The sequence below is a fragment of the Pterocles gutturalis genome, unplaced genomic scaffold (assembly GCF_000699245.1).
Source record: "Pterocles gutturalis isolate BGI_N339 unplaced genomic scaffold, ASM69924v1 scaffold40551, whole genome shotgun sequence".
NCBI classification, from domain to species: Eukaryota; Metazoa; Chordata; class Aves; order Pterocliformes; family Pteroclidae; genus Pterocles; species Pterocles gutturalis.
Window position 1 is genome coordinate 1 of NW_010099231.1, and position 13351 is coordinate 13351.

Consider the following 13351-nt stretch of genomic DNA (forward strand, 5'->3'; position numbering starts at 1 on the left):
CCCCCTTGTCCGCAAAGCTCCAGCTTTGGTTTTACTAAGCTTGAGTGGGTTTCTGTGGCCGGTTTGAGGGAACGTTTTCTCCACTCTTAGTTTTAAGAGAAGCGGTCTGCGTGGATCAGGAGGATGCTCCTCGTCGGGAACGGAGGTTTACCTGAACTCTGGTGCGTGGAGGCCCCGGGACGGCAGCAGGCCCAGAAGGGAGGCATTGTTCCTCACGATGGTGCCTCTGAAGTGGTTTTTTGGCAAGTCACTTGCTCTTCTTCATGGTTGAGGTCAGGACAGACTAAGTGCATGCGTTAATTCTGCAGTGATTGGACCTATGTGAAGGAGTTTGGCTGTTTACTGCCCCTATGAAAGAGTGGTTGCTAATGTGAAGAACACGAGGAGGTCACAGGCCAGAGATTTTCCCTGTTTTCCTTCTCCTGACTGGCAGGAACATTGGGTGCCCATGGCAGGAAGCAGCTCCAGCAGCGCAGGCTTGGTCCTAGGTGGCCTGGAAGGGAGAGGCGGGCTGTCTCCTGGGCTGTGTGGTCTGTTCTGGTTGGTGTGCTGCTCCAAGGTGTGGCTGGCTGGTTGGTGTAGTGTGTTAAAAGTTCCTGTATAGGCTTAGGTCTGCTATTTCTGCATTTGTGCCTTTTTTTAATAACAACTGTCTAATTGTGCTTTGGCTAAGAAAGCTGACGTCTCTAACAGGTGCATAGCAATATCCCACAGGACAAACTGTGGGCCAGGATGCCTCCCTGCGTGTTTTGTGTTAATTATGGTCAAAAATGCCACTGTAAAAGTGCTGTGGAAAGTGAAACCATATATAAATGATTTGGAAAAATAGCCGTTGCACTGCACTAATTCAACCTGTGCAACCCTAACTCAGTGCATAGCAACCTCATCACACCAACCGTGATTCTCCAGAGACACAAGAAGCTTCTGAAAGCAGTGTTATTAATCCACGGCCTGCGTCCAGTGCACTGCTCCCAACACACGTCTCTCAAGTTTTCTCAGTGTCTGCCAGACTTCAGTCAGCAGGATTAATGTCACCAGCGGTATCACTACTGGATTACTTCCTTTTGATCTCCCCAGCATTTCCCAAACTCACCAGCAGTAACAGTTTGTGAATTAATCTTAGCACAGGCTACTGAAAACCACAGATGTGTGAAAGAGACTGTAAAGTTTACACAGGATAAAGAACTGTGAGACAGAGATTAGTCTTCCATTACTGTTTTATTTCCATGATTGAAGACACAATCAGGTTTTGTAATTGAGGATTTTGGCTACAAAAGGTGGTAATGGGCAGGGGTATGTATTTGAATTACTACGTAACTAGTTAATCTGCCTACTGTTCTGGGGACTAAGTTTAAACCAGAGTGAGAGCAGGTTTGGGATTCATTGGCAGCTGTCGGTTTGTTGCATGGAAAAAATTCCCCTTCCTTGGAACGTGCAAATGAAACAAGAATATCCCCTTGGTAAGTTGTGGAAGCGAAGGGTGGAGAGAAAGCTAATCCATTTTATCTCCAGTTTTGTTTAGGGTTAGGGAAATTAGTTTTCTTTGTTTTTCTTTCATTTCTGAATATCTTCCACCTTGTGAAGAGAGACAGGATGAAGGAAGGTTCCTGCACTTTCAGTAGGTGTAGCTGGCAGTGAAAAGTGACTGTGTGGCAGCTGTGTCAGTCTTCCCAGACACGACATACTGTCCTCTGCAAGCCAAACTGTTAATCTGAACGAGCAACAAAAACAAGGGGATACCAGTTAGCTTGGAGTAAGAGACACAGATGTAGAAAGACAGCAGGAGTAACCAAGCAAAGCAGAAATCAGAATAAGATCCCTGGTAAACATGAAGCACCAGGAGGAGCAGGAACAAGAGGAGCCTTAGGAAGGTGACAGCACATCTCCCTTCATGTTGAGCAGCTCCCCTCTGCGCTCGGGGGGAAGCCTGATACCTGTGCCCGCTTGCGGAACGCATCCTGTGCAGCCTTCTTGTTCTCACTTTTGCCCACCCATGCTGCCAGGGCAGAGGCTTGCAGGGCTCTCCCATATGAAAAGGTCAGTTTCCAAGGCTTAGGCAGAGGGGACTGGTTCATGGCGTTCAGGTTGACAGAAGCCTCCTCTTCACTCTGACCTCCAGACAGGAAGCAGATTCCTGCAACAAAGAGGTTTTGAGGCTTAGAAACAGTGTGCTCCAGCCACCGCAGTCCCTGGCCTTTACGTGCCAGAGGAGCAACTATGTCAGATGTAGGAGCAAGGCCAGGAAGAGTGATGGTGTGAATGGATACGTAGGAATGAATCAGGAATCACCGGGAACCGCAGCAGGAACGGTGCGGAGAAGAGTAGTGACAGTTGCCACGGCTACATCCTGAGGGGTGTACTTCTTAAAAAAATGTCACCATATTGGGCTTCAGCAGCGTCCCTTCCAGGTACACGTGATGGTCATTCAAGGCCTTGTAGACAGCAGCCAGGACCTGAAAACAGGAGGATTGAATACAGATCCCTGCTCAAATCTTCACCTCAACCTGCTGTGGAAAGACAGCTTATTCCTTGGGAAAGTGTGAAGATCAAACTGAACTTTACTTTTGCATTAAATTTACTACAGGGGTTGCAGCCCTGGAGACACCACTGCTTTTGAGATTACCCGGATAACACTCTTCATATTTACTGGATTTGTCCCTGCAAACTGAGGTACTGAAAAAGGGGTAAGTGGTTTTGTTCCCAGTCCCTGTCTTTGAGATTGAGATTAGTGGTTTGAGTGCATGAATTCTACTGTCGTGTTTGCTATTAACTGATTATTTGACTGTAAGCAACTCATTTTTGTGATGCAGTTATGAAGTAGCTTTTTGGTCAAAACTCTTCGAGATTGTGAACACAAACTCTGTGTAACATTAGCTACTGATTTGTGAACGTGAGGAGGGGGCAGGAATCTCTTACCTTTTCTGTGACATACTGACAGCACTGGAGATCATGATCTCCATCAGGCAAGATTTCTGGCTCCACAATGGGCACCAAGCCATGCTAAGAAAGGAAAAACAGGGAAGTCTGTTAGAGGTGTGGAAGAAAAACTGTCTTTGTTGGCTACCCTGACTTTGGTGGTATTCCTTCTTGCTGCTCTGCCCTTCTTCCTCACCTTTTCCAAAACCCTCGCAGAGATCTGCCTTTCAAGTTACCTAGCATGTTATCACAGGGAGCAGCGAGAAGGGGCAACAGCATCTCAGGAAAGGTTGCTGGAGGGTAGATACCTGCTGGCAGATGCTGGCATAGCGTGCCAGTGTGTTGGCATTCTCCTGGATGGCAAGTTGAGAGGGTGTTGTGCTCGTGATCTTCAGCACTGCACGCCACTTGCCAAAGTCAGCACCATCTTTCTTGTACTGAGCACAGCGCTCAGCCAGTCCATCCAGCCCTGCAGAGGAAAGAGCAGCGCTTCACTGAGAGCATTTCTTCGGGACATAGCTCTGAAGAGTACCATGGCATAAAGCAAGGCTGCAACTCAACGTGAGCCACCGCACGTCTTTTGCTGCACCAGTCACAGCTTAGGTTTCTGAGGTCTCTCCTTACCTTGGATGGTGGTTTCTCCATTTGTTCCTGCTAGAGGTGCTGTGCCTTTATCCAGCTGTGGAGACAAGTAAAACAGGAAGTGTTACAGAGAGATGGAATCAGTGTGATCCTTATCTTCCTACTCATGGCTAGTCTGTCTTTGCAGGCTGGTTGTGAGTGAAGTATGGGGCTGAACAAAAGCAATGCAGAGAATGGTGGCAGAAACCCTCTAATGATTTTAAAACCAAAACAAGAAAAAAAAAGTGTTTGGTAGGAGAGAGTGCAGCCCTATACATCATTTCCACTGTAAACGAGGTTTAGAGTATGCTGCCAGCCAGACTTGTACAGATACTCACCTTTATTCCCACCACAATGCCTTTTTCTTTGATGAGAGCTGGAAATGGCTTTCCACTGCTGTCTTTCTGGTAGAGGGTCTCATGGAAGAGGATCACTCCCCCAATGTTCTGGTTGATGGAAGCATCTGAAGAGAAGAGGATCTCTCGAAAAGCCCGGCGATTCTCCTCTGTGTTCTCCACATTGATCCTCTGCAGCCTGTTCCCCATGGTACCTAGTGAGGTGGACAAAGGTCAGACAGAGAGGTGCTGGGCTTGGCTGGTCTCCTGGCCCTAGTAAATAGTATTTACAGGCTTCAGTTTAGAGCTTCCCTTCTCAACCCATAGCTTGTCAGCTTTTGTTGCTACAGACACAACCCTGCCTGGGTGACTTGTCCTGCTCAGTCAACAGTTTTAGAGTGTTTTTCATTTACTCCACTGATTTCAAAGATGAAGCAAAATCAAGAGAAAAGTCAGAGATGAAACAAAATCAAGATTGAAGGTCTTGGGTACTGCTAATTGATTGATATCCAGAACTCACCCACTGATTCATCTGCAGCTAAGATCCCCTTTCCTGAAGCCACAATCCGCTGAGCAATATCTGAAAGAGCTTTCTTCTGCTCTGGAGACAGCGCTGGGAATTGGTGGGTCATGTTGACTTACCTGTGGAAGAGAAGTACTGTTAGAAGCTGGGGTAGATTGTGTACACAAACTGTGAACCAGAGATACCACTGTGGTATTTCTACTGGAGGGCTCTCGGTGCTTGTCTGGTCCATGTTATCATAGGCATATGCCCAGAAATCCATTTGAGTTCTTGGTTTGGTGTGTCTGACAAAACCAGAAGAGAGAGGCAGGAGCCATATCCTAACACATCCTTCCAGAACCAAAGCAAGACAGACTCTCCCTTTTACGTGGATTTGCTCAGAGACTAAGGGAAGGTCAGTCTGTCATAAAAATGCACACCATGGTAAAAAGTATGCTGATTGCAGACTCTGCAAACTTCTCTGCAAAGCATTTAAGACTTTTTGGTACCAATCTGAAGAAACCAATTATCACATCATTGCTTAGCTTTACACTTTTCATAAAAGTGCCCCTCTCCCATGCCCTGGACTGTGTTGGCAGCATTTGCTACTTTGCCTAGTTGCCTTACCGTCACCACCCTCCTGCCTTGCTTTGTAGTTCTCTCCTCCCCCTGGCTGCTTTCAGAACTGTAGAGCGTTGCTACTCTATGTAAGACCTGGGGGTTTAGAAGGATTTACCGCCCGTTTCTATCTTTTCAGTTGTAGCAGAGGCTTACCGGCTGCAGATACCCAGCACCTGAAATCCAGATTCTGTCTTGTTATGACAAAATGCTTGATCTTACTAAAGTTTTGATTATATGGTGTTCAGTTTTCTCAGATCATCTGAACAGTCCAAGTTACTTGGCTGCATATATAAGCCTGTGAGCCTGAGACATAAAGACTCTCTTCCCTCTGTTTATCATATGCTATAGTTAAAGCAACACCCAGTGTTTTATCAGTGGGTGCTAGATCCACTAATCAGTAAAAACAATACGAAAGATCTCCAATAACAAGTTTGCTTCTGGAGGGGCAGGCCTCTGGGCAGAATCTGCATTTTCTATTCTCACACTCAGCCTTAGAGGGGAGTAAGAACAAGCCATTTCCCAGATGGCTAGCAAATATGTCTCCCCACATAAGCATGTACACAGCCAAGCTCTCCCTCCTCTTCACCTGCACACACATATTGTGGTGCTAGGGAATCCTTGTCTTGTCCTCCCTAGTGAAGGGCGTAATAGGGAGAGAGGATCAGAGGTCTGGCTGCTGCTCATGATAGGCTAGATGCCAACATCAGCGGATTTCTGTGCACCATGCCAAATGGTACCAACATTTTCTGGCAACCATACTATCACAGTGCTGTGGTGGCTATAAATCCACATCTCTGATTTATAGGTGAAGGTACTCTGTTACTGGTAATGTTATTGTGCAAGATTCAAATAGCATTGTCCACCTGTACAGACCAGTCAGATGCAGTATCCAGATGTCTGCTTTACCTTTTTGAGAGTTGTTTGAGACTAGAATTCATCCTACCCATCTTATCAATGATGAGTCACTCTAGGTTTAGAGGGAATTTGAAGGAGTGCATGATGAAGACTGCATCAAATGAGAGAGGCTTCCCTCCTTTTCCAAGCACTGAAATGCCTTCCTATGGTCCTGCAAAAGCAGACTGTACTGAACTCCTCTCTCTCTGTATGCCAGGCTCTGGCCAGAGCTCTGGGAAGCATCCTTCTACTGTGGTGACCACAACTCCACCACTCCCAGCTCTTGTTCTCTTTGGCCCACCTGAAAGAACTTGAAGACCTAAAAGAACTAGAAGAGCCATGATTTATGTAGCATAGCTAATTAAGTTCACTTGTAACCCTTCTGGTCCCTCACCTGCTTTCTGCATCTGATATGTCTCTTAGAAATAGGAAACTGCCCTTTTATGATTATTACTGTAATAATAGTTTGTGTTGTAAGCACTGCAGTTAAAAAAGCCACAACACTGTTAAATAAATTCCTATACAAAATTATGAGGAATCACTTCAGTAGTTCACAGTCTCTGTGGAAACGACTGTGAAAATGTGATCTGGCAAGAATATGATCTTGTTCAAGGTCAAACCTAATGAATTGCTAAATCAGTAATGGGATTCCAGAGTTGCAGTTTGGAGGTATGCTACAGCATGAGCAGGTGTATCCAGATGATCTTTAATCCAGCAGCAGAATTACAAAGTCACCAGTCCCTCTAGTTACATTATTATGGGTATACTTTCTCTTCTGCAATGCAATAAGCAATGAGACTAATGTCTGTTGTATCTTGCTTGTTTCCAATGTTTGCATAAAGATAACAAAGAGACAGTTATCCCCAAAACCAGCCTGCAAAGCAAATTGCCAAAATACGGAAATATGAGTTTCCAGTCAACAATGCTGGTCCTAGTGAGTACTCTGAGAGACTGAAGCAATACAGTATAGTTCCCTAATGGTGAATTGGAAGGCAGCAGATTAGTTCCAGTTTCCATCCAAGTATCACATTGAGTGTGAAGTAGTAGGTGGAGAGTTGCCAAAAGGCTTCCCAAAATGATCTGTAAGGCCACAGTGAGTGGTTCCCAGCTACCCTGCTGAGCTGCAAGGACAAATAAAATGCAGAGTGTTTCTAACTGAAATCGTGAAGAAATGAGTGCAAAAGAGCAGTTATAAAGCTAATGATAGCTTGTGAGGTCCAGAATGTTCAAGGACGCTTGATTTAGAACTTTATTTTGCTGTGATTCTTTCATGAGGAGCATGATCTCTGAGGATCTTCCCTTCTAGATTCAGGATGGGTAATCTCTGCTGTAAGGTACTGCTCTGAGCATTTGAAGAGCAGTGGACAGCTTTTACACTTCAGTAATACCTCACACAACTGCCTTGTAAAGAGTAAGCTCCCACCACATCTACAGAAGCATTAATGTTGCCCCTTTAAGAGCTGTATATGTCACCTTACAGGTCCTGAGGAAAAGCAGTTGCACCCAGACTGCCAAAGGTGCACAGCTCTTTTAATCCTTCCAAGAATGAAAACTATTTGCCTTATTATTCTACTTTATTTGTTTAAGTTGACAATTTTTCCAGGCAGGAAAAAGTTCGAAGGAGCTCTCAGTGACAGTATCTAAGAGCTGTCCCATCACTACAGTTTTCAGGAAGTTTTATTTTTATTTACCCATTGTAGGCTGTGGGCTACATGTATCACAGTGTCACAAGCTCAAGTGATTTCACGTTGATTTGCCATTGTATGAATCCAGTGTATTCTTTTTGTGGTAACTGCTTATGTAACATTTTTGAAAAGTGGAAGAAAAAAAACCAAAAGAATAAAACTTCACAGAATGAACAAAACTCCCAGCTTTATGGCTACCTTGAGTGTTTTTGCCAGGCTTCAGCAGCTCCTTAAGCAAAGTTCTTTGTTCATCCCGCAGCCTGTGACCAGCAGGAGGTGGGGGCGGGGGGGGAAATGGGACAGCACAGTTGCAAAAGTAAATATTGTACTGCTTAAGTCTCAGGTTTTTCTCAGCAACCATAATGGAGGACTGCAGGGAAATATCTTCATGGATATCAGCACAAGCACTGCATCCTGTTAATATTCATAGTGAGAACCAAAAGGCAGAGGCAAGACCAACAGCAGAAGGAACATACTGTTACATTCCACTCCAGGTCATCTTAGAAACATTAATACTTCATTGGCATCTTTTCTTTCCAACCACCTCAAGTGACTGGCATCTTTTAATCTTAGAGAAAATCTCACCTGAGTCCTGATTTGCAGATGGGAAGAGACCAGATTAGAATCTATAAATTCTTCTCATGGGTCTCATTATTGCATTCTTCTATAAAATTGGTTCTAAAAGTGCAGGACCAAATTCTCAAAATATGGTTTGTATCCCATGCATGTAGCTTTTCCTGTTCAGTTACTAGTAAGCACAGCCCTTCAGCATGATCTCTGACAGTTACTAATACAAACCACACATGCCTGTTGTTGCACTGTGCATAACAAGAGATTCTGCTTCCAAAGAGCAGGGTTTGATGAAGCAAAAGTTGCATATATGAATAGATAAATACAGTTGATAGGAGAATGAAAAGTATTAAAAAATGTAGCCCATCACATTTCCCATTTAGGCACAGTGTTGACCTGACTGGATTTACCCCCATTTACACTTGTATGCTTACGAGAGACAGACTCATAATGAGTTATGCACCTCATATTCTCATTACAATGGATAAATTGAGTTATTGGCCTCACTTCTCTATGGACCTCCATTAAAAAGCTATTTATAAGTAAGTCTGGTGACTTGGACATTGGGCAAACTGGTAAGTATGAACAGCTGGGCAAGCCTGGCCCCGTCCTGCTGACGGAGCACATTCTTATCTTGCCTGCAGATGACACCAGGCTGGCAGGACTAGTTGATATGCTTGATTGCTGGGCAGCCATCCAGAGGAGCCTGGATGGGGGGTGGGAAGAGAACAGCAGGAGCACCATGAAGCCGGGATAAATGCCCAGCCATTGCCAGGGGGGCAGGGCCCTGGCAGTGATCCTACCAGGACTGGTGGGTTGGGGGAACAGGTCTCTGGAGAAGGCGCAGGGCCCTGTCAGGCAGCGAGCTGAACAGGGGCCACCAACGAGGGCCAGCAGTGTCCTGAGTGAGCAGGAGTCTGGCCTGGAGAGCCAGGGGAGGGCAGGGTCTATCCACCTCTGCTCAGCACTCTTTGGATCACATCTGGGAACTGTGTCCAGCGCTGGGCCCCTGCAGTACAGGAAAGATATGGACAAAGTGCAATGGGTAAAAAAAAGGAGGTTGGAGGTGAAGCACTTGGCACTGCGAGAAGAAGGCTGCAGAGCAGGGTCTAGTTCAGCCTCAAGCAGAGATGCCTTCAGGGGCACCTCTCAGCAACCCCCAATACCTACAGAGAGGTGATCAAAGAGGCAGAGCCAGGCTCTTCACAGTAGCATGTGACAGGAGAGAGAGGAACAACAGGCATTAACTGAAACTAGAGAGACTCAGACTGGATATGAAGAAATTTTTTTTTTTCCCACTATCGGGACAGCCAAGCAGTGGAACAGGTTGACAGAGAGGCTGTCTCCATCCTTGGTGGTTGTCAAGAGCGACCTGAATAAAGCCATGAGCAGCCTGGTCTGACCTTGAGTCTAGCCCTGCTTTGAGCAGGAGGTTGGACTACAGACCTCCTAATGTCCCCTTCATCCTGGGACTCTGTGTGAATACTTGCTTTAGGAAGTTGATGTGGCAGCAGTGTCTCCTGTATGAAGGAGCTCTGAGGGAAGAACAGGATGCTTCTCCATTCATGTTTGCAGTGGGAGTGGAGGCTTTAGTCTAGCAAAATGTTTCTGGGTTCTAAAAAGTGAGTCAAGGATATGGGACAAGAAGAGATATCTGGACTTCGGTCACCTAGAAAAAGCAGCAGATGTTTTTGATTGACATACTGATTTCACCATCTTGATAGGTCCTTTGGGGCATATATGATGGCAAATTGCCTGGTTGGTTTTTGCTTTCTGACAGTGGGAACAAGGGTGTTTCCATCTTCGTGCTCTGTCTAGGGACCCTGCTTCAACATCCTGTCTCAAGTGGAGGGGAGTATGTGAGACCTGCAGTTCCCTGTCCTGATTCCCGCACTGGCCCCAGAGCTATACTCAATCCTGAAGATGGTCAGAGGACTGGAGCACCTCCTGTATGAGGACAGGCTGAGTTGGGGTTGTTCAGCCTGGAGAAGAGAAGGCTCCACAGAAACCTTACAGCAGCCTTCCTGTGCTGAAAGGGGGCTACAGGAGAGATGGGGAGGGACTCTTGATCAGGGGGTATAGGGACAGGATGAGGGTAATGTTTTTTTGCTGAAAGAGGAGAGATTTAGATTGGATATTAGGAAGAAATGTTTTCCTGTGAGGGTGGTGAGGCAGTGGCCCAGGTTGCCCAGAGAAGCTGTGGATGCCCCATCCCTGGAGGTGTTCAAGGCCAGGCTGGATGAGGCTTTGAGCAACCTGGTCTGGTAGGAGGTGTCCCTCCCCATGGCAGGGGGGTTGGAACTCGATGATCTTGAAGGTCCCTTCCAACCCAAACCATTCTGTGATTCCATGAAATGTACCCCCATTTCACCTCTCTAGGAAGTACTCAGGGACCTGGCCTCTGCAGTTAGTGCAGAGCGCTCCTGAAGCACTTGTGATGGCTAGAGATGGCTGAGGTGGCAAGAAACTGGTTTCTTGGAAGTAAGTGTGGTCATTAGGGTGAATCTGCCTTTCCTGCAGGGCTGGGCTCTTCTCAAAGAAGGTAAAAAAATGCTGTCAAACTTGCATGAGGATTTGAGCCTTGTAGTGCCAGCCGTGGAGAGTGGGGGAAGCAGTGGTGAGGATTTCAGGTGGGCTAAATAGTTTTGGGTGCCAAGCACATGGGATAGTTGAGAAATTGATGGAGGAGCATGGACTCAGTGAGCATTTGAGCTTCTTGTTCAGAACTTGAAAGGTTACAGCCTAAAGCAAGGGCAGTTTTTAGTTTCCTGCACTGCAGACTACCTGACATCCCCCTGCCAAAGAATGTTATCCACACTACAGCACCAGTACTTCAGAAGAAGCTGCACAACGAACATATGTAACTACACTTCAGTAAGCATTGGTGTTTGTCAGGACCAGCTGCATTCTCCAGTCATTCTCTCTTCTCGCAAAACATAAATTTATGTACTCCACAAGCATAAACAAACACATATAAAACAAAGCAGCAGAAAGCAATGCAGGTATGTTATTGCTCTAGTCCCCTTCGACTAAGGATTCACTTACTCCTGGAGTTCTGAGTGAGTAAGCTAAGTTAGAAAGCCAGTGTTAGCAGCAAGTGGGTGACACTGGACGATCACTGCAGAATGGCTGAGTGCTTATCTCTTGCAAGCTGTTCCTGGAACAAAAAAATAAAATAAAAAAAACCAAAAAGCAACTCCCCAGCCTCACTTCAGATAAACATTGTGTTTCAGCTACTGATACACATACCACCTTTACAGTTTAGAAATGAAACTATTATACTTACTTGTTTGTGGACAGTGCATCTGCTGCTACAAGCTTCTGGTGAGGTGGTTGCAGACAAAGAGACACAGCCCTTCTAATCACTAACTTTTATAAAATTCTTGACAGGTTGTTTGTTTTTTTCCACTCCTTCATTCTCCCTCCTCCCCAGGCTGGTTGGGGAGGTGTCATTGCTTGAGGCCGGTGGTTGGCTGTCAGACCACAACTATACACAACCAATGGGACCCAGTCTTGCTTGCGGTGTTCCTCCCCTTTCCCTTCCCCTGCATATAATATATATAAGGTAGTTTGTGATTCAGTGAAACTGTGACATTTTCCAGTTATTTGAAATTAGTCCTCCTCTTTCTAAAACAGGCTGAAAAGAACTACAAGAAGCACCATGGAAATTGTTTACAGGGATCTTGGGCATAACTTTCAATTTAGGATTAGATCTTCTGGAAGTTTATACTTGAGAAGCTACACAGTGCAGGAGGGAAGAGTAGAAAACAAAATGCAGAAACAATGCAACAGATCCTTAATTGAAATGAGTTACTATCATCTCAGGGGCTTCCTAGGGGTTACAGTGATTTTCCTTACTTGAGAATTTAGCACAGAAACATATTTTTCTTTTCCAATTAGTATACGGAAAGGCAAAATGCAGTGACCCTACAGTGTCAGAGTTAATGAAACTGCAAGGCCTGATTTCCTTTAATGCAGTGTATGTATGAGAATTATGACTATCAGAAGAAATATGCCCACATTGAGATGCACAAGTGCAAGCCAAATTTTCCACCGAAATCCTCATTAAACACCTGCCCATATTACAGTGACAAACAAACTTCTCCATTGCTTAGCAAATTTTTTCTGTGAAAAATGCTAACACTCTATAACCGGTGTAGTAGCATTTCAGTTTATATGAAATCACAGTACAGCTATTCACCAAATCCAGGTAGATAGACTTGATTTTGTACACTCCCCTCACGCTGCCCAATACTCTGCAGGTCAGTGCTCCTGGAGGGAAGCACAGCACAGGGGCTGTTCGGCAAACATCATACCCTCAGCAACAACACCCTGCAGCCTTGGACTTTAGTATGTCTTTAGCACAAAGATCCAGTGTTTGCATGAAGAATGACGCAGTTTCTCCATTTGTTTGGTTCATGTAACGATACCTTTAGCCTTTACATGGACGCGGTGGGACATGGGATTTCTTCTCTCACTGAGCAACACTGCCTTCATTAGGGCACTTCTTCCTTGAGCCTGTCTCTTCTAGAGCTGCAGGCCAAGGCCAGTGCCTGTAGGAAATCTTAACAGCTTACATGCTACCAGCAGTAGCACTCTGTGACAGTCAGCAGAGAAACCTCTGAAAAAGCTGAAGGCAGTCTAATTGAAGGCCTTGTGTCTGTCGTGTTTCGTTTTCTTTAATGTTCTCCATCCCGATACACACCTTTTTGCTGAAGAATGCTGTGGCACATAGCATGGACACAAAGCCTTCCCTGCTTTACAGTATTTATTTGCTTTACATTCCATTTCTCCTACCCTAGCGGAAAGATGAGCCCCATGCTGCAGTAAAGTGTCTCCACCACAGAGGTATCTAGTATGCATTAAAAACACATTTAATGAAATGTATTATCTAAGACCCTCTTGAGACCAAGGTCTAATGGACTCATGGTCTTTTTCATGACCACAGAGAAAATCAGAGTTTGAGTCACATCATAACTGGTTTGATTAGAAGCTATCACAGGCAGAAAAGTACTTGGAAGTGTTTCTTTCCCAGTGTCATCTGTGATATGGTCTGACAGACTATTAGCGAAAAGCTGGAGGAGTCTTCTTGAAAAAAAGAGTGTCTGACATTCAGAAATCACTTTAGATAATCCCCTGCAGCCCACCTTGCATTCTTAACTCCTTCAGAAGTGTGGGGTGTGTGTGTGTGTGTGCGCGTGTGTGTG

General features: G+C 45.4%; 1 protein-coding gene across 1 annotated transcript; it reads right to left on the minus strand.

Moving 5' to 3' along the window:
• Positions 1–1210: 1210 nt before the first annotated feature.
• Positions 1211–11530, minus strand: LOC104463413 (fructose-bisphosphate aldolase B-like). Its single transcript, XM_010075733.1, is given in 10 exon segments — positions 1211–1711; positions 1935–2134; positions 2290–2366; positions 2368–2453; positions 2917–3000; positions 3225–3385; positions 3541–3595; positions 3876–4087; positions 4393–4514; positions 11431–11530. Coding segments are annotated over 9 exon segments (1083 nt in total). The 5' UTR covers positions 4505–4514; positions 11431–11530; the 3' UTR covers positions 1211–1615.
• Positions 11531–13351: the final 1821 nt, after the last annotated feature.